The sequence below is a fragment of the Lepeophtheirus salmonis genome, chromosome 4, assembly GCF_016086655.4.
Source record: "Lepeophtheirus salmonis chromosome 4, UVic_Lsal_1.4, whole genome shotgun sequence".
Lineage (NCBI taxonomy): Eukaryota > Metazoa > Arthropoda > Copepoda > Siphonostomatoida > Caligidae > Lepeophtheirus > Lepeophtheirus salmonis.
In genome coordinates this window covers 45,696,307-45,717,865 of record NC_052134.2, presented here as the reverse complement: position 1 = coordinate 45,717,865, position 21,559 = coordinate 45,696,307, and the positions used below count along the sequence as shown (strand labels likewise).

General features: G+C 30.9%; 2 protein-coding genes and 2 long non-coding RNA genes across 4 annotated transcripts; 3 read left to right on the top strand and 1 right to left on the bottom strand.

Annotated features, from left to right (window-relative positions):
* Nucleotides 1–1,508: 1,508 nt before the first annotated feature.
* Nucleotides 1,509–4,047, top strand: LOC121116622 (uncharacterized). The gene has a single exon (XM_040710884.2). It carries the CDS (start codon nucleotides 1,780–1,782, stop codon nucleotides 3,766–3,768), a length of 1,989 nt encoding a protein of 662 aa, XP_040566818.1. The 5' UTR covers nucleotides 1,509–1,779; the 3' UTR covers nucleotides 3,769–4,047.
* Nucleotides 4,048–4,321: 274 nt separating this feature from the next.
* On the top strand, nucleotides 4,322–6,558 carry LOC121116063 (uncharacterized). The gene is made up of 2 exons (XR_005863753.2): nucleotides 4,322–5,625; nucleotides 5,696–6,558. It is a non-coding gene; the product is annotated as an uncharacterized lncRNA (long non-coding RNA).
* A 4,413-nt stretch (nucleotides 6,559–10,971) lies between these two features.
* On the top strand, nucleotides 10,972–11,840 carry LOC121116507 (SOSS complex subunit B1). Its single transcript, XM_040710761.2, has 2 exons — nucleotides 10,972–11,146; nucleotides 11,215–11,840. Exons 1-2 carry the CDS (start codon nucleotides 11,036–11,038, stop codon nucleotides 11,695–11,697), a joined length of 594 nt encoding a protein of 197 aa, XP_040566695.1. The 5' UTR covers nucleotides 10,972–11,035; the 3' UTR covers nucleotides 11,698–11,840.
* A 4,985-nt stretch (nucleotides 11,841–16,825) lies between these two features.
* On the bottom strand, nucleotides 16,826–18,790 carry LOC121116506 (uncharacterized). The gene is made up of 2 exons (XR_005863885.2): nucleotides 18,717–18,790; nucleotides 16,826–18,656 (listed from the first exon to the last, which is right to left on the bottom strand). It is a non-coding gene; the product is annotated as an uncharacterized lncRNA (long non-coding RNA).
* Between the last annotated feature and the right edge of the window lie 2,769 nt (nucleotides 18,791–21,559).

The following is a 21,559-nucleotide window of genomic DNA, read 5'->3' as shown; positions in this document are numbered from 1 at the left end:
TTTAAGAAAAGAAAAAGTTCGTTGGGTAAAATTCAGTCTCTCTCCAAAAAAAAAAAAATAACTAGAATAAAAAAATATGTTATAAAATATGATTTTTTTTTTAAACTTTTTGCTTAATTTTCTTGTTTTTTATTCTTTATGTTAGCACGGTAAGAAGTTTCATGGGATTTTCTTCAGTAATTTTAAACATTATTAGTTAAAGTGTCAGTAAAAGTTTGTATTGAAGCGTAAAAATTTTGCCCTTAGAAAGGTTTTAAAAAAAATAAGTATATCTCAGGAATGACGTACTTTAGGCACCCTAATTTTGGCATAAATTCTATAATATCAAATATGAGCTTCTATACTAAAAAGTAAATTATAGAACTCCATCTTGTACCATAATAATAGTTTAACTTTAACATTGGAGCAAGCATTAGAATTTCAATTATTGGATTGAAACTTTATTTTTAACGATTTATACATATGCCTGAAATTCATTCAATACAGGATTTTGTACCTTTCCGAGAAGTGAAGGAAGGGAACCATGAAGAGACCCTTTCAATTCTTCAAAAGGTCATGTAAGAGTTTATAAAACTCCCTAATATAAGAAGTGATGCCAAAAGAGAAAATGACTGTATTTTTCGTAGTAATTTTGTTCGAATAAAGGTAACTCATTAGAGTAAACAAATGTCTACATTGTTCAAGAGAATGTGCAAAAACATATAACACTCTCATGGATATTTAAAAGCAAATTAAGAGATGTATATCGGCACTTCAACTATGGGAAAATAAATCAAGGAGGAATTCTTTTTTCATATTTCAAGGGTTTCAAAAATTGGAAAAGCTGTCCTTGGTTGTCAAAAACAATATCCCTCCCCAATAAGGATTGTTTGAATATAATAAACATAGAAGCATCATGCATACACTCATGAATAGGATCATGTATCTGTAGTAGCATCCGTCGCCCGAACGTTGAAGCCATGAAGGCATCCGTCGACAGGAGCGGGCTGGCATGACACGAACTTCATTTGTAATGCTTACAACTCTTTTTGCTTGAGGCTAGTCGCCATCTGCTAGGCCAAAGGCAGCCGAATAGAAGATATGAATGTGAGTTTTGCTATGTATGAGAATAAGATTTATAAAGAATTTTCCAAAATATATCATTTTGTTCTCCGGAAATAAACTTTCAACTAAAATACATCCTTACTTTAAGTGCAAGTTATGGAGCCTCCAAAGGATTACTATTAATATTTTTTGGATTCATATTGACAATAATTTGTCTACAAATACAAATGCAATCTACTCTCAATTTTGAGAAAAATCATTCTAGTTTACTTTTGTGTTGACGAGCCACATATGTAAAAGAAAAATTGTTTCCTATGAATAAAAACGGTTTAGCGTATTTGAGAGTCTTTGACAGAGGCGTAAACTGCATTGGCAACAATGTATGTAAAGCGCTACACGACGTATGCTCTCCAACGTGCTCTGTTTCAGTATAAATTAAATTTGTTGCGATAGGTTTTAGTTTGGGTGAGGAGAAGAAAGTAATCAATTGATACTTGTCTATTAATATCCCCGTCTACTTATTAATAATAAAAATATCACGCCTATTAATTTATCAACATATTTGTAAACAGGGGGACCATATGGGAATTGCACTCAAATTTTATTGTATCTTTACTAACTCAACGCACCCACAGGGGATTTGGCAACATATCTATCGTTTTGAGACTGACTAATAAGTAAATAAAAATTGTGTTCTTATTTTGAGGAAAATAACATTGACTACCCCCACATAAAATGCCGAAGAAGTCAAGTGCTTGGAATTACTTCAGTAAGAAAGGTAATAACGAAGCAGAATGCTTAAAATGCAAAAAAGTACTCAAATCCACTGGAGGATCAACGACAGGATTATTTGTCCATATAAAATCCGTACATAATATCACAGAGACTGACCTAAAAACTGAGTCTGAAATAATTAAAAAACAAAAGACATTAACATCATTTCGAACTTCCAATCCCAAGTCAATTGAAGAAGAAATTGTGCAACTTGCAGTCGTTGATGGATTTAGCTTCAATTGCATTGCAAACAGTAAATTCATTCAAGAAAGTTTAGCTAAAAACAAATATGATATGTTACACCCAACATCTAGACAGTCTGTTGCTAAAATGGTGAACAATTTCTATTATAAGAAAAAAGGTGAGTTGATCAATCATTTCAAAACTCTGATTAATGAAGGTGTCCGATTCTCCGCCACACTTGATGAATATACGTCATCGGGGGAAAATGTAAAGCTTATGAATATTAATCTGCACCACAAAGACAAATATTGGTTATTGGGCTTAATTAAAGTTCAAGGAGGCCTTGATAGTATAAAATTTATTTCAGATATAAAAAAGAGGTTAGCTGTTTTTGGACTTGATTTTGATAAGCACATAGTGGGTTGTACAATTGATGGTGTTGCCTTCTCCATCGCCGCAAAATACTGGAAAGAAATTCTACCAGTGCATCAACAGTGTTTAGCTCACACAATGCACCAAGCCATTACTGCTGTTTTATACGAAAAAAAGTTGGAGAAGGACGACATAGATAGGGAAATCAGTAAAGACTCTAGAAGTACCTTAATAGTAGGCTTGAAAAATGAGGAACTGGACGCATTAGAAGATGGATATGCTTCTCTAACATCAGATGAAAATGAAGACGAGGAAGAATTAAAAAGTCCTTTTTCCAATATCCTTCAATTAGGAGTGCAAAATACTCGTGAAGTTCATCTATTGAAAGATGATTTTTTATCGATAATAAGTAAAGTACGAAGAATTTGTAGGATTTTTAGGAAGTCTCCACTAAAGAATGAAAGACTTCAAGATTTTGTAAAGGAGGAGTTTCATGGAAAGGAAATCAAGTTGGTTTTAGACTCCAATACACGATGGAACAGTCTAATTAGCATGATTGAAAGATTTCTTAAGCTCAAACAATGCATCCCTAAAGCATTGCAAGTAATTAACTCGGCTGAGATCATATCTACTAAGGAATGGGAAGTTCTAGAAGAAATGATTGATGTGCTTCGTCCTTTTGAAATAGCTCTAAAGGGCCTGTGCTCAAGAGATGCAAATCTTTTGACGGGTGAAGTCTCTTTCAAGTTCATTATTAAAAAGCTGGCAAAGAAAAATACTCCACTAGCCAAGTCTTTAAAAGAAAGTCTAATACATTTTTATTCTTTAAAAAGGCAACCCGAGATCATAGGCCTCTTTAAATATCTTCATGATCCTCGAACTTTGAAAACTCCGCTTCAGGATGATGAGCTTTTTGGACTTTTTTCTCCTCCACCTAAATGTATACTCAAAAGGACAGCATACATACTATTAAAAAGGTTATTCACTGAAGACATTGTTCAGGTTGCCGGGCACGAAAAAGCATGTATAAGCCAACAAAGTCCTTGTTGGCTTAAAAAAGGCGAAATAGATACTGGAAGAGAAGGAGGAAACGACCATTTAGTAGCAGAATTTTTGCAAGACATGGAAGAGCTACAAGCGGTTCCACACAGAACTCAACCTCCAGTAATTTCAGATCTAAACATTGAATTTCAGAGCTTTGAGGTCACATTTACAAGAACAGAAAACCTTGAGAAGCTCTACAATGCTTTGCATTCAATGAAGCCCAGTACTGTTGAATCGGAAAGAGCTTTCTCAACACCCGGGAATTTTCTCATGGAAACAAGATCCAATCTATCGGAAAATTCTCTAAGCAACCTTTGTTTTTTAAAGTCCGTATTACAAAATGAAAAATAATCACTTTATTCCTTTTGTTGTTTTGATAAACATGATATCATTTGTACATTATAGGTACTGAATTCTTGTTCAACTATTATTAAATACTGCTGATATAATTGATAAATGTATACTATAAAATTCAATATCCATTTTCATACTATGTAGTAAATTCATTGTTAGAATAATGTTATTATGGAAAGTTTTTTTTTTTTTTTTATAAATTGTATAGGTTTTATATAAAAGAATACACATTCAAACGTGGATCAATAAAATATACAAGTTGTGTAGGCAAAAATGTCCTTTCTGATACCTTACGCTTTAAAGACATATTACTGTTTACACATAGACTGTTTACTTAATAGACATATCCGAATAAAATTTGAGAGGCGATGACAGGGATATATTTTAAGCAAGTGTATTTCTATATTTGCCTGAGGTGTGGCTTTTGTATTTGATTATTTATTATGGGTGCCATTGAAGAAGATATTTTTTTTTTTTTACAGAAGACCCATTTTGTGTGAGTTACATCAGGAATTCCTTGCATCTTTCCAACATCTTTTTCTTCAAAGTTCTTCCCAAGAGATGTGTCAGAGATCTAAAAAAAATCAGACCAAGATCCTGATGGTCAAATTTTCTGATTGTACTCTCTGTTACATTGAGGTACATGGCATGTCTGGGGCAATAAATCTTAAGCATTTTTAGCGTGCGAGTTTTGGTTGTTGACGACCTACACAGAGTATTTTTTTATTATCTAAAGCTATTATAATTATCCTCTAATTATAGAGGAGAGAAGATCAAAGTACAAAGTGACTACGTGTGAGTCTTTTTATGATAGACAGAGACTGAAGATTTGTTTCGAAGGTATAAGTATAAGTCCTTCAAGGAATCAGAGTAGAATTGAGAATCAACTGAGGAGTAATTTCTACATTCTTGCATTCTAGACATGGAGCTGGATTTAGGTTTGTTAATTTCCTCTCATAACTGCTTGCCTTTATTTACGTAAATGTCTTGAAAACTAAGCTACCCCCCTCCTAAGTCTTCTACAAATCGTCAGTCTTACCTGGTTCATTTTGTATATTTTTTATACACTGAAAATGCTTACTATTTACAACACTTCCACTTCATTGGACACTCCTAGTTCCTAATCTAACATGTCGTATTAGGTTGAGTCATAGTGTGTCACATGTATTACATAGTCATTTCACTGCTGCACGATTGAGAATCTTTGTTTTTGCAGCTAATAATTTATATCTCTGCTCTAAGATGTTGAACTCAGTTCACAGAGATCTACACGGAACTCTCCAACACCAATCCAAAACACTGTATTAAACTGGGATAAAGCCATAGAGGATGACACTTTCACACTTGAGAAGAAGTGTCATTCAGGACGTCCTCGCGAGACAAGTAGCCCTGAAAACATTACCCGTGTCCGTAATCTGATTAACTCAAACCCTCAGCTGAGCACTAAAGAAGCTTCAGCCGACATTTTTTTACCACCAAACCCGTTCATCGGATTCTGACATATCATCTAGGTTACAAAAAGCTCTGGAGTATCTGGATAACCTACAAATTGTTGGAGAATAATAAGACAGACAGAGTGATACTCGGGATTTCCGGATCAGTAGAGACGATCGGAGCATTAAACAACGTCTATCTAAATCTGAATGACCGTTTCCTGTTCAGGAAGATCAAACATCTACTCAGAGAGGACAATTTTGCCGGTTCTGAAGAGGTTCTGTCTGACATGAAGCGGCGATGAAGAAGGCGAAAGAAGAGGAATTCCTAGACCAACTTAAAAAGCTACGAGACCACTTCCACGATGTAATAACATTTAGTCTGCGAACGCAATTTGTACATAAGAGGTGTGTTCAAAAAGTAAGATGACTTTTCAAATTTCGCGGAATGGTACATTATATTCAATTTTTTTTTTTTTTTTCTATGATAGTACACTCGCCACGAAAATATATTTACTGGTTCAGCTATATAATATGTTTAGTTTGTTTGTGAGAGGCATAACACTTAGAAGTATTTTGTGTATGCTACAATTTTATTGACAAACATGGATCAAGGAACTTGCTTCAATTTTGTGTAAAAAATAAAACTAAGTGCTCCAAAACACTTCATATGTTGACAATTACATAAGGTGAAACTGTTGTGATTTTTAAAAAAAATGTTTACAGGTGGTACAAACTCTTCTATGATGGCCGAGAAGATGCCAATGGCAAGCCTCGCTCTGGATGCCCAAGCACGTCAACAACAGATGAAAACATTGAAACAGTGAAAAAATTGTCTTTGAAAATCGTCGAATTAAAGAAATTTCTGAGGATATTGACATAGAAATTTCCTCGTGGCATTTTTTGGCCGAAAACAACACCACAATCATGCCTCAGCCACCATTATTCTCTGGATTTGGCCCCATGTGACTTTTTCTTGTTCCAAAACTGAAGAGACCGATAACAGGATGGAGATTTCTAACAATTGAGTAGATAAAGACTGCATTGCTGGAAGAGCTCAAGGCTATACCGAAAAGTGCTTATGAAAAGTGTTTCAAGGATTGGAAAAAGTGCTTGCACAAGTGTATTTTTTCGCTGAGGGGGGATTACTTTGAAGGGGCAATATGAATATTGATGAATAAATAAATATTTTATCCTAAAAATATATAAAGCCCTCTTACTTTTCGAATATGTATAACTTTTTAATGATATTTGTTTTTATTGAACATCGAAAGCAATGTCAATATTTTAAAAGAAGAACAGTCTTTATACATACATATCGATATTAAGATCAATAAAATATACAACTTCTTTATTTTTTCCAATATCTCCACAATAAATAAGCTCTCATTTTTCTCAATATCGATATTAGGAAAATAATCGATATTACATTCGCTACTGAAATTTTCGATATTTTAACATCCCTGGCTCAAATAAATATATCCTACCTACTAGTGTTTCTCATTTACCGGGGAATTATCGTTGAGCAGGATCCGGTTAGTAAATCATAAATATTGGGAAAGTAAAGTGGTTTTGTTTATACTTTAAGAAGAAATAATAAATTTTAAGGTAGTCTAACTCATCAATACCCTTAATATTCTACCGGTAATGTTTTTTTAGAACCCGCCGTTCCTGGTTCGTTGGCAGGGGCGTCCGCAGGATTATATTATGGGAGGGCTTCAAAAATCCACAGATATATTCAAATATTTTTTTTTTTTTTAATTTCAAAAATATATGGGTACTCACAAAAAAAATATATATTTATATATGTATTATTCTAATTATTCTGGAAACGCCACTGATCACTTATGGTTACAAAAAAATTTACGTTGCAGGGTGGGGTTTTTTTTTTTAAAGAAAATTATATGCAAGGGGATTTTTAAGGTATATGTAAATATTTTAATCCATCTGACCTAGGAAATTGAACTCAATTAGAACGTGAATCAAATCTATAAACATTGTGTTAAAGAGTATAATTTCACAAGAGGGTGTAGTCCGCTTAGCTAAACTGCTGCAAAGGTCCCTTTTTTGACCTTTTCTTAGAAGATTTTTTTTTTTATGAAATGACAATTTTATAATGGAAAATAATGCTTCATTTTCTTTTTAAGCATATCTATTTTATAAGCTTTCTTGTCCCCTTTTTGAAATCATTCATTTAATGACTTTCTATTTTGTTAGAAAATAAATATTTCTTTCTATTTCTAAAATTACTTTTACCTTGTCAAAAAAATATAGGAACCTTTTAAAACAGTCAACGCTAAAAAAATTGATTTTCACTACTAAATATAGCTTATATTTTTCATATACATAAATTTTAAAAATTAAAATTGAATTAGCTACAATATATTTTTCTAATTCTCTAATAGTTGTTTAAAAATATTGCCATTTTTAAGAATCTTAGCAAAGTAAATAATAAAGTAAAAATATCTTTCTAGTTGAATAACATGAGGCTTATTTTAGATGTATCTATGAGCACTATGCAGAGGCGTCCGCAAGGAGTGGGCTGGAGGGGCTGTAGGTCCCCCAAAATATCCAAAAATGTAATTCTTCAAAAAAATTCTAAAAATATAATTTTTCATTTTTTTTTTTTTTTTTTTCAAAAATATAATATTTTACTTTTTTATATCAAAAATGGTTTTTTTGAGACAAGTTATCTTTTTTTCCAAAAAATGTATTTTTATAATTTAATTTTTGATTTTTTTTTTTTTTTTAAATGTATTTTATAATTTAATTTTGGATATTTTTTTTTTTTAAATGTATTTTTATAGTTTAATTTTTTTTAATTTTTTAATTTTAAATGTATTTTTATAATTTAATTTTTGATTTTTTTCCCAAAAATTTAATTTATTATTAGCATTTGTTAGTTTTCAAAAAAAATAATCCAAAACATTTCATTTTTTGCTAGTGGCTATGGTTTTTTGAAATTTCTTTCCTCAAAATTAAAAATTCTTAGAGAGGTCAGGGTTATGCTTCGAAAGCGGGTTTTTAATCCAGTTGTGGCACTACTATTTAATGGCACGTCAACCATTTCTATAGATGGAGTGGAGAGTAAACCAGTTAGATTGAATAAGAGCTGTAGGCAGGCATGTCCTTCTGCTACATTTATTTTTAATGCTGCGATCGAGGAGCTTGTAGTAGAGATATCAAAAAAGTATGGTGGGTTTTGAATATGTTTTGAGGGAGATAAGCATCTCATTGACTTATATGCAGATGATGTTACCATGACAGTGGAAGCAAATTCAGAGGCTCAATTAATAAGGAGGCTGGAAGTACTATTAAATTTCTGTGGACAATTTAGGAAGAGGTCCGGTCTGGAGTTGAATTGGAGTAAAACTGCTATTATGCCTATTGGTTTATGGAATCCTGCTCGAGAGCTCAAAGTTGGGAGCTGCAATATAAAAAAGAAGATTGATATATTAGGGGGCACATGGGAGAGTAATGGTATCCACGAAGATAACTGGAACCAAATTTAGTCAACAGTAGATCAAAAAATAAACCTCTGGAGGAGGTTAAATATACAAAAAAGAATAGACCTACACAATACTCGTGTTATTCCTGTAGTAATTTATAAAGCTACAGCAGGTCCTTTAGTTGCAGAAAAGGGCATGATGGAGGAAGAGGCATGGCTTGCTAGACTTTTCTTTCAAAACTACATCAAGGTCATAAATAGACCAAAATCTAATCTGGGGGAGGCATATCCCATTTATCTTTTATCCTTCCGCGAATTCACTGTAAAATTTTTATAGACATGTGGGGGAATCCCTGACTGGAATGGAGAAGGACAATTATCAAAACCAGAATATATGAAAGGCTTATGATGGGAACCAATCTTACCAACGATGTAACCACGGGACTGTCTCAAGTATGGGGTACAGCTCAACGAGTCATCTGGACTAATGATCCTGTCTTTAATGACGACTCAACAGTAGATATTGTTGGGAAAAATCTGAGTAATAAATTTTTGTTTAGGAAATTAAAGGATCCATCCTCTTGTGAAGAACATGCTATTATCAACAGAATTTAAGCTAGACACGATATTCACTCCTCATATCTATTCAATGACGGGAGATTCAAGTTTCCTCTTGAGAGGACGTCAGGTCTCTATATTATGCAACGCCCTTGGTATTTGAAAATGGCAATACCTAATTTTGAAGGTGATTTCCACCAAGTGTATTTTTTTCTCAGTGCCTTCTAAGGACTGTGTTAAGATATTGAATGACATAGTCCATGCTTTTGTAGATTGCCCGTCTTTAACTATTCTAAAGCAATTTGTAAAATTAAATATAAAAGGTTGGATGAAGAGTTTCAGAAAGCGGTTGTACTATTTGGACTTTCACGAAGGAAAAAAGGAGCCTCACCCAAAACCAAAGCAATTTATTTTGCTCTTCTAAACTCAAAAGCTCTTGAGCGAGCAGGATGACGTCATATGATCCACATTGTGGTGGAAGAAGTGAGGGGTATAATTTTGGCTGCATCTGCGAGGTATGTGGCCTTATCGCTGAAAGTTCCAAACATAGGAACGGATACATGGACCACATTGAATTTTTTTTTTTTTTCGAAAAAATTCCAAAACCAAGCCCCCTTCCATTTGGATGCCCCTAGTATGGTTCAAAGACACTTTGACGAAGGAAAATTTGGAACACTTGGCCGAAAAATTATATTTAACTTATTAAATACTTCGTTTTGACACGGCATTGCCCAGAGTAATTACGCGTGGACGAATATACGTGGCTCTGGAGCCCTGCTTAGTTGTTATGTTTTTCATAATTTGTCTTAAAATCCATTGATATACAGCTGCAATGATTCGATTCCCTAGAGTGACTACGTAAGGCAGACTGTTTCGTACTCTAGACAGGATGAAAAGTTCATGAAGAGACGAATACCTTCTTTCTATTCCGATTCCAGAACTGTACTGAGCTTCACAGTTTTCTTCACTTACACCTCTCATTTCCCCGTACTCTCCTACCACCCGATCTTTGAGTTCCTCCCTGAATTCTCTCAGTTTGTCTCACCTCTTCCATTAACACATTATGGATAATAACTTAATGGACCTTTTTTGCTCTGCTGCCTAATTTGAGCGAATGCCTTTTTTAGAAAAGATATTTCCCGTTGTTTTTTCATTAAAATTTGTTCTTTCAAAACGGTAATTTTTGAAAAATTCCTTCATTTGGGGGGATACAGGCCCTGCAGTCCCTTTACCCCCAGGACGACCCAGTTAATTCAAAGGGAACATCAATTTCAATCAAAAATAAACAAAAAGACGCAAAAATACCATTAATTTATATATTAAGACGAAATATCTTTGATGCCAAATTTCTTTAAGGCAAAATGTCCCAAGGAAAATAAGGTACGGGACACCACCTCTTTTGACAGTCGAAGTAGAAAGTGAATAAAAAAGCTTAACAAGAAATAAGAAAAATTTGTCTGGTTAATTGGATTTTTAATTTGAAATATTTTATATGATGGGACAAATTGTCCCCTCTTTTACCCAGGTGGAAGTGACCCTTATTTGAAATTAATTAAAGTTCATTTTCCTTCGTTATATCAAAACAAAACTCTCAAACAAAATGTTAAGAAGATGGATACAAATCGAATGAAAGCTCTTGGATGTTGACTCAAATCCGAGTTTCAAATACAGAGTACATCATGGGCGAGCGCATACATTTTTTGTCAAGAATTGTAGCCTCCTACATATACGCACACATGTCAATTTCAATTGTAGGATTCAATCAGTTTATCATTTACATCCTAGAAGTAAAGGAATAATCATCTTATTAATAAATAAATATACTATGGCGGAATTCATGTCAGTTCGGAATTTAAAACCAGGTCTGAAGGATCTTCAACTGATGTGCATCATTTTGGATATTGGACGGCCAAATGTCACGAAGGATGGTCATGAGGTAAGGAAGAAAAGACTGATTAACCTCTTCTCAAGGTTTCATTTACCTAAGTAAACATTTATTTAAAGGTTCGTACAGTCAAAGTGGCAGATAAGACGGGAGCTGTAAATCTCTCTGTCTGGGATGATCCCGGGAAATTGATCAACTCTGGTGACATCATTCGAATATCCAAGGTCTACACAAATGTTTGGAAAAATTGTCTCACACTCTATATTGGCAAAGGAGGGGAACTCTCGAAAGTGGGAGAGTTTTGCCTTGTTTTCAGCGAGACTCCATTTATGAGCGATCCCAATCCGGAACTAGCTGCAGTTCAGGCTCAAATTCAGGCAGAGCGTTCTTCAGGAGGGGGGAATGCCTCTGGTCCAGGAAAAATGTACTCCACTAACAATGGCTCGCCTAGTGGGAAAATGGGTGGTGGAAACATGAATTCAGGCTCACCGAATCAAAGTGGTGGATTTGATTTCAGAAATAGATCTAATGGAAGTTTTGGAAATAGTTCACATCCTAAGAATAACGCCAATAATCCGAATCGAAATAATAGAACGAAATAGCGCTTCTTTCTTTTACTAATTACACTACAATTAATAAATCTATTTTGATATCAATGTATGTTATCTTTATTTTTCTTAAATTATAATTTTGGTTTGTTCATAAGACATATTATTATAATTGAAGTACAAAACTCAAAGCTGAACTGAATTCTTAGAAAATTTATTATTTTTTTACACTTATTATCATAAGTACAAAGTAAAATAAATATTAGACTTACTGATTTAGTAGATAGTTGTATGAGGTTGCGTAGGTGGATATTTTAAATTATTTGTATAATTATCCTCGGCAATATGTACCTATTTCAAAGTTCCAGAATACAGTATTTATTACTCAGTGCCGCCGGAACCATCTGGGCCGTTGGCCCCCACTTTTTTAGACTAAATGCAATAATTATTTAACAAAATTTTAAGGTTGCGTAACTACAGGGGCGTCTGAAAAATTATATTTTGGGGAGAGCTTGGTTTTTAGAATTTTTGGCAATAAAAATTGAAAAATTAAAATTTTAGTGAAAAAAATTTGAAAAATTAAATTTCTAATATAAAAGTTTTTCAAACAATAAGTAAAAAATCTACAGCTATTCACAAAAAATTATTTTTTTGGAAAAAAAATATCTTATCCATAGTTATTATAAAAAAATTCAAAAGTCCACAGTTGTCCACAAAAAGATACATTTTCAATTATAAATTTTTTTGAAAAAAAATTCAAAATATTAAATTTTTGGAGAAAAATTTCAAAAATACATAGATATTCAAAGAAAATTTAATTTTTTGGAATTTTTTTTTGAAAAGCTCAAATTTCAAATTCTAAATTTTCTAGTAAAAAGGAAAAATTCGTTAATTTTGAGGGGTACTACAGCCCCTGCGGACGGCCTTGAACTATGTTATGTATTTCATATTTCCTTTCATGCTCTTATCTTCTTGTATATTCGTTTATGTATTATAAGTACTGTATTTTACGTAGTATAAATAGTCGCGTATTTTGTAAATAAATTAGAGTATAGTTTTGTAATATAAAGAATACACATGATCTTATAATAAGTGTTATATTATTCCTCCACGTGATTTCTTCTCCTCATGTCTCTCGGTCATCCTGGATCTCTCCAACTATAAATAAGTTTGTGTCTCTCCCTCGTCAAGACACAACAAACTATAACGTCATCATTACATAAATTGGACCTTTACCTACAAAGACATTTTGGTATCGCTGGTGTTACTACTCACTAAGAAGTTAGGGATGTCACAATATCCGTATTGTATGACATTAGGTATAGAACGATTCTTATTGTAGTGTATCCATACTTTATAAAGTGTCATGAAAAAACTACTTTTAAAAATTAGAAAAGGAAAAACGGTTGTTGACTGTGCTCTCTCTTCTTTTTTCTTCATTATTTAATCGGAATGATTTTCCTAAATGGCACCAGTCAACACTCAGGAGAGAAATTGCAATTAGTTAAATTTGATGAAATATTCTGTCAACTCATTTTTTGTCAATATTTCTGAAATCAGGAGAAAAATTTCCACCAAAGAAAGTTAATTATAGCCTACAAATCTAAAAAAATGGGAATCCTGAAACATACCTATTTAATAAGTACATACGTACTCCCTTGAATTGATAAGTTGATATATGATTTTTAAGAGCTGTTTATCACTGAAAATTTATAAAACTTTGGACTTTAATTTTTGTAAAGATTTCATACCCATTTATTATCCAGGAATGTAAAACAGGTCACCCGGGTAATGAAAAAACGGATAATATATGTATAATGTTCACATAACCACCCATCCAATCTCAAGGAAAGAAAAATTGATAAAGACCATCAAAAAAGTTAAGGACAATTAGACTTATCCTTTAAATACAAAGAAACTTAAAATATGCAAAAACGTACTCGTAACTATGAGTAATGTTATATATATAGTAGTTTTATTTGTAAGTAACTTATTTGATGAAATTAGAAAAACGATATCCAAATATATAATTAATTAATATACGTAAATTCGGAAAGGAATCAATCTTAATTTGCTTCTCCCATTACTCACTAAATGGATTTATAAGGCTTAATAAATATCAAAGTCAAAGAAAAATACAAATTTGGTGATAGTTTCCCTAACAATGCAAGCAAAATACTCTCTGTATTCATAATAAAGTTACTTATAGAAAAGAGGGATCATATTCAACAAAGTTATAATCAAAAAACTTGGATTAAAAAGATTGTACTGCAGATCAAATAAAAATATCAAAATTCAATTATGATTTGTAAATATTTATTAGTATATATATGAACGATCAGTCTAATATTAATTACTAAAATGGCTTCTATTTAGGTTGTTTCCCCAGTTTTTTCCAGTTGTTTATCGGTTACAAATCATTAGGACTTTACTATTGACCTCCATTCTCGAAAAAATATCCAAATTTCAAAAAAATTATATTATTTATTTAGTACACAAGTAGCTCTGTTTGTTATAGGAGGTAATTTAGTTGTTTATTCTGGCAGTTCCATCCCTTGTTAGTCCTTATTATCTTAAATATTCAAGATTTTGAATTATAACAAAAAATTATGTTTAAAGAAAAAGTAATGGTTTTTTTAATACTAACGTGTATTATATAAATGATTACTATATTTAATATAGAAACAAATTGTAAAAAGATAAGCAATCTTATCATCCCAGATCTCGGGAATCGATCGTTTAAATAACAAAAAAGAAATTAGATTTGATGTTGCTATGTAAAAAAAATTATATAGTTATTAGTGCAAATTTTAAATGTGCATCAAATTTCTTCTTTAAATATTTTTAGTTCTGATACCATCAATAACTTTTTTTTAAATGATCATTAAATATGTTTAATGTTGAAAAAACTGTTTTAATTGTGTCTAACAGCAATTTAAAAGCACATTAAATAAAAATTGAGCTCCTTTAAGTCATATGATAACTCATATTCTATAGATTTGGACTATACAGCGTTTTTATTTGACGTCAGTATTTTTGATGTCTTTCATTTTGAGGATCTAAACAACCAAGTTTTATAAATATAAATGTTATGTATTTAATATCTCCTTACATGATTTTATCTTCTTGTATATTCGTCTATGTATTATAAGTACTGTGTTTTACGTATTATAAATAGTTTCACGCCATTTCTTCCTCTCATCTCTCCCGGTCATCCTGGATCTCTCCACCTTATAAATAAGCTTGTGTCTCTCCCTCGTCAAGACGCAACAATAAAACCCATTTTTCAATATAATTAAGGAAAATAGTGAATTATTGCAGTATATTTGAATATAAAAGGACATAAGCTTACCTTTCTACCAAAAATTTATCCCTGTAATGCCTATTTTCATTATATTTATCAAATTTACACTAGTATGTATAAAAAAAGTATATTATTACATCGTTAGACAATGTTATTTCCATAATGTAATACAATAAATTAACTATAAAGAGTGGAAAGAATAAAATATTTTTCTCTAATTACCCTAGTATTCTCTTCTATAATGGGTAAAAAATGGTCCTAATCTAGCCATTTCATAGCTACTACTTTGATTTAATTAAAATATTATTATTTATCATTGGCATAAAGTAGTATTCAATGTAATTTTTATATCACTTGATGAAGTTTCATCAAAATTTATTAGAAATTTGTCCATTTTATGTAAGAAAAATAACAAATTTGAACCCTCAAGATGGCCTTGCCTACAATTATGATGACAATGAAAATTCTTTATTCAATTGGCAATTTGTGAATAAAATTTGGCCACTATAAAAAATAATTTAACTCACGGAACAAAAAATGATAATTCTGTCAACCTCTCAGATATCACAAAATTCTGCTTTTAATGAAATAAAATTGAAATAGTCCTTTTTAAGAAGATTTGAGAAGATTTCACCACATTCTTTTAAACTTTGAAAAAAGATCGAAGGGATTTGTCGAGTACCGAGATGTGTTAGGGCAGATATTGCATAAATTATACCATATAATTACTTATTTTACTTTTTAGCTTAATTGTAAACTTAATTATTTAATAAACAAAAACGTTTTCTCACAAAAAAAATTAGATATTAATTATTTACTGGCAAAAGGATTAACAATTTAGGTTGAAAATATATAATCTTTATATTGCTAGTGATAGATTACTTTAATTTCTTATTACCTTTTTTGGAGTAATATCTCCTATTAATTATTCCTCCCTATTTTGAAAATTCAAACGTATTAGTAAGCAAGGAGCTCTATTGTTTATTTAGGAATTTATATTAGCAAATCTTAAGCAACTATTTATTTCGAATTTCAGGTAAAAAAAGATCTCCACAATTTCAGGAGCATACATACTTTACTCCATATTAGGAACCTCGTACTTCTAGACTTAGTGGACATGAATCTAATTGCATCAACAATAGAAGATGAAACTTCTTATAATGATTTTTTTTTTTTTTTGCATTAGTTACTTTATCGTTAGAAAATAATAATTGTATTACAGATATTTCTCCTGAGGTAAAACATCTAAAGGAACTAAATACCAACATACAAATCCAACTCGGAGTCTATGAAGCAGAAATAAAGGAAGGAATTAAAGAAGAATTTGAAGGAGAAAGATGTCAAAATTTGGGACGCAGAATCAAAGTTTAAGTCTTAAAAATTGCGCCTCTCTTCGGTATTTAATTCAAACCATATAAAAATTTTAAGTTGCAAATCTTCACATTCCAAAATCCGCCTTTGGTCTAATAAAACCATTGAGAATTGATTTCAGTTAATATTCGTTGAGAAACTATATGTTGTCCAATGAATCTATTGCGCCAATAACTGTTTGGATCAATTTGTAAAAATAGAGGCTTTATTCAAATCTTATGTAAATCAATTAAAAAAATGAAAAAATTGTAAACTCAATAACTGAAGTATTGGTTTCATTAATTAAGTCGTCTATGAATGTCGTTAAATGCTAGTATAAGAATGCATATACATATTTTTTGAATGCAAACTGGGATTATAGCTTCTTCTACTTTCGGAAGACGAAAAAAGTGTATGCAAAATTAAGTAAGTTAAAGAAATTATTATTAAAGTAATTATTCAATTTTTTCATAATAATTAATCTTAATAAAATTATTTTTTTTAGTATTCATTTATTGTATTAAATTCTTTTTGGGGCATATGATATCTGTCACAAGGGGACACTGAAATCTCGTGAGGTAACTTTTCTTATAGGGCTCAGGGCTAGGAAAAAAAGTAGGGGGATCTCAAACATTTTGTCGCATAAGTTATTAATTAATTGTGGGCCCTCGTCACAGGGGGGAATACACGATTTGTGAGATTAAACAATTGTCTTCAATTCAGATGAATTTTCCCAATTTGCTATCGGAATCAGATTAGGAATCTGAACTACTGATCCTCCCAAAATCATCATTTCTATCATATGATTGCAGATGCTCAATCAGAAGCAATTTTCTCTCATGATTTCTAGCACCTCGTTTTACGAGTTCTCACTTGAATTCCATTATTGTCCAACAAGAATAATTTTGATCTATAATATATCAAATTATGGATAACTTCTATTTTATTTTTAATACTAATACTTATTTAAGTGATTACTATTTACTTCTCCTGTAGGTAGAATAGCAGAATTGCTCATTTATGGCGGTGTTTTTGAAAAAAGTTGAAATGAATATTGGCAAGATAAGAAAACTTGATGAAGTGTTTCTAAAATACTACAGATAAGACCGGAGAGCAAAATACCGGGGAAAGAGTTTTTTAATAATGACCACTTTATTAGAGGTACAAGCATACACTATCTAAATATATTTTTAATGGACCACAAGGTAAAATAGGTACATATTCATAGAATAATAAATTCTATAAATACAAGTAAGAATTATAGGTAAAAGGTACATTAATGATTCAAGATACTTCAACTTAAGTTTATTGACATATAGCAAATTTTAGTTAAATTTAATTATTGAAAGGTTTAATTAGTCTCAAAAACCGATTAATTTTTACTTTTTTTGTCATTTACATCGAAATAAATAATGATCTGTGCCTTCAATGGTTAAGGATATTAATGACATATCTATTTTCTGTATCATAAAATTATATAGACTATGTTTCTTAGCTTAAAATTTATTTTTAGAGGTTCCACTTTTCGAAACATCTGCATTGTAGATAAGATATTTAAAATCAGTATTTGAATTCTTACGCTTAAAAATCATATTATTAAGAAGAATATCAGTATGAAAGTTCATGCTTCTGGAACTATACAAATATTTTTTCTATGGTACTGAAACGCTGCAGAGAATGTTTTTTTATATCTAGGAACAACTTTTAAAAAGTAACAGCTATTAACAAATTAAATATATAATAAAATTTATCACAATTCTACTGTATAGCGAATGTCTGTTTTTATGAATCCATTAAGCATTTACACTTAATATATACCCAAGAGGTTGGGACTTGTAAACGAGAGTTGCAACTCGGATCAATCCCACAATCAAAGACTTGACATGGACTCGAAAGCTAAGGGTCCAAACACCTATGTTTACAAAACGTTGGTGTATTTATTCTATTCAAATTCAAAAAGTTTCACATCCCCACGAGAAAGAAACCCGCTGAGTCTGAGCATGTTAAAAATGTTGAGGTATATAATGTTAATATTATTATTATTTAGTAGAGAAGGGAAAATGAGCGCATTCGGCGTGTAAAAATTAACACCTTCTCTTAATTTATACAATTTGCTCATACAAGTTACAGCTTGATCAAATAGATGGTACAAACTATTGTGGGCGTAAGCGGCGTTGTCAGATTCTTCCACTCCAGAAATCGTTTTCAAAAAATATCGTTATAGGTTTAACAGAAACCGGCTTCATGTGGATGCAAGTATATTTAACGTATTGCCCAGAAGACCTTTCCCTTCTAAGACTCGCGACTCGGCCTCACAGGTCATTACACCTTTTTCGTAATGATATAAAGTAGACTAGAACTAGAATCAATGCAAATATTCAAGTATTTGTATAAGTACAGTATATGAACTTTTTCCCACCTCTGTTATCAGGACTTGCTTTTTGAAATAAACAAAGATGGAGTGTAATTTCTTTTCAGCTGTTTTCATTAATTTTCATAAGTTGATTATTTTTAAGATTTTAAACGGCTGATAGTAGGTATTTTGAACCCAAAAAAAGTATTACATAGGATTTTGATTTTATATTAATTTTTATCAATCAATGGCATTCGGTTAGAATTCCTTTCAATGGTACTATTTTCATAAAATTATCAATTGAATATATACAATAATTAATAATTATTCTTTAAATAATAATAATAACAGTCGGCAACAAAAAAAAAAGTCAAGAAAACTGTCTACCGTATGTTGTTGTTTTTTGTAAATTTGTCCTTTCTCTGTTGACAGTCGAGGTTGAGTGTGAATAAAAAAGCTAATCGTGTACATGTTGTCATTGAAGTAGAATATTGTTATAATAATATAGATTTCACAGCACGGCAGTAAATAGTCAGCCTTTTTGACACTTGAGGTGGAGAGTTGATTAAGAAGTTAGTCGTGTTTATCACTTACAAATAATGTAATGATTAATAAATACTGGAATACCACTCTTAATGAGAGATTAAGGTTCATTAGAATTTTTTTAAGAGTAGTTTTAAGAAAAGTACCAATTCAAATATAAGAAATTAATATTATATGGCTATATAAGTGCAGTTGAGGGATTTTTTTTAATAGTAATATTATTAAGTTTATGTTTCTTTTTTTTTCTTTTTAATAACCTTTTTGAAAAAAAAAAATTAATTTTTTGGAGAAAAAATTCAAAATTAAATTAAATTTCTAATATTAAATTGTTTGAAAAGAAAAATTCAAATATTAAATTTTCTAGTAAAAAACAAAAATGCCTTTATATTTTTTTATTGGGGGGGGCTACAGCCCTATCACCTACGGACACCCCTGAATAATCGAAAGTCATATCTAATGACAATATTATTATCTAATAATGTACGTTAAATATCCAGAAAGATGACTATAGAATATTAATCATTTAATTCAGAATATTTACAATGAATTATTACAATATACAGGAGGTTCCCACATAACGTGGTTTCAAACAATGCAGATTTCGTATAACGTGGTATTTGGAATTATTCCGACTCCCCCGTATAGCGTTATACATTTCCCACATATCGCATTTTTTTATATTATGATATTAAATTATAAAAAGCTATATATTGAATTATAACAAGAATTTTAGTAGTCGTTGATGAGTTCGTTCATACTATGTCTATATATCAAGGACTAAACTTTTGCTTATTACTTATTATACAAACTTGCAATTAAAAAGGTTCCTGAATTATTATTAAAAATCAAGAAAATACGTTATTTCAAATAATTTATGATGAATAAAATGGTTTTATTATCCATATCATATTTTTTAAAAAACGAAATACAATATAAAGTTTAGTTTGAAGAATAATTTATCCCATTTTACGGGTTTTAATACTAAAAAAAGTCCCCGAACAACGCTGATTTCATATAAGGCGGATTTTTCTAGTTTCCAAAAACCGTGATAAGTAATAAGTATTAAAGAGAAACAAATCCCATAATTTGAGTTATTATGATGCAGGAACTTGGTGGCTAGACGAAGGGTGTGTCCTTGTGTATTAAAGAGTCTATTAAAAGTCCAAAATAGTGGCTCAATATTACTTATTTTTCACACGGCTAGATGACGTTGTCCAACCGAGTGGTATTATTATTTATTAATAATATATTATGTATCACGGCAGCTAGCTTCTTATCCCCAATTAAAAGTTACAGCAAAGTATTTACTTTCATTTGTTCGGATCGGTTGGTGTATGCCTTTATGGTCAAGGCTCTTCAAAATATATACTAATTGAAGTAAATTAGACTTGAGTACTTCTCTTATTTCTATATGCTACGGATCTATATAAAAGGTTTGGCAAAAAAATGTCCATTGACAGAGGAAATATTCTGCCGGGGTTCCACGTTTTTCTGAAGGAGTGATATTATGTACTATTTACTAATACCGTTGCACTAATAAATAGAGATGGAGCTAGTTTGAATTTGTAAATTAATTCGTCCAAATAAACTATGGTAAATGAATGAAGATCCAAGAATGAATGACATTAATAGAAGTGGAGACTATTGTATTGAGTTTCTTAATGAAATATGAGTTAGAGAAGTGAGGAGGGATCAAAGGAAAAGGATCGGATGTTCAGTGTTAGCTAGTAAATATAGCGGGTTTTATTTTATAATTATTTTCCTTTTTGATTTTTCTTAATACTGCAGGGAACATAGAAATTGTATCTTATTTTGGCGTGCGCTTTTTTTGACGGGAGTGCAAAACATATTTATAAAGTAAATCCTTTAAATTGAAACTTCAATATCTCATATTTTACCAATTTTTAATGGTAATTTTATTTTCTTTATACAAAGTGAGAAATTATAATTTCAATGCCATAGAGTATGTATCATATATTTTTAATTTAACCCAATTTGATAATGAAACACAAATATAACCTTTAACACGGATGATAAAATGGAGCTAATTCACAATTCCATCAAACTTTTTGAAAAAAAATTAGCAAGCATATTAAAGAATTTTGTTGTAATTTGATACAAAAAAACTGAATAGGTAGTTATTACTTATTGAAGATTTTTGAAACAATGTCATTTCGATAGGAAATTGATTTGTTTACACTCACTTGCAGAAATTGCATATGTATGTTGTATATAATATATGTGTTACATTATAGAAATGGGATTAAATTTAAAATATATAATACATATTTATGATTTGGAAATGATAATTACTTAATGGTTAACCTTTCTAATAAAATAAATTCAATTTTTTTTTTTTTTGAAAT

Excerpts from the sequence above, each read along its gene's own strand:
- LOC121116507 (XM_040710761.2), top strand. The coding sequence starts at position 11,036 with ATGGCGGAATTCATGTCAGTTCGGAATTTAAAACCAGGTCTGAAGGAT. Across the intron at positions 11,147-11,214 it reads TCACGAAGGATGGTCATGAG|GTTCGTACAGTCAAAGTGGC; the intron begins GTAAGGAAGAAA and ends ATTTATTTAAAG.
- LOC121116622 (XM_040710884.2), top strand. The coding sequence starts at position 1,780 with ATGCCGAAGAAGTCAAGTGCTTGGAATTACTTCAGTAAGAAAGGTAAT.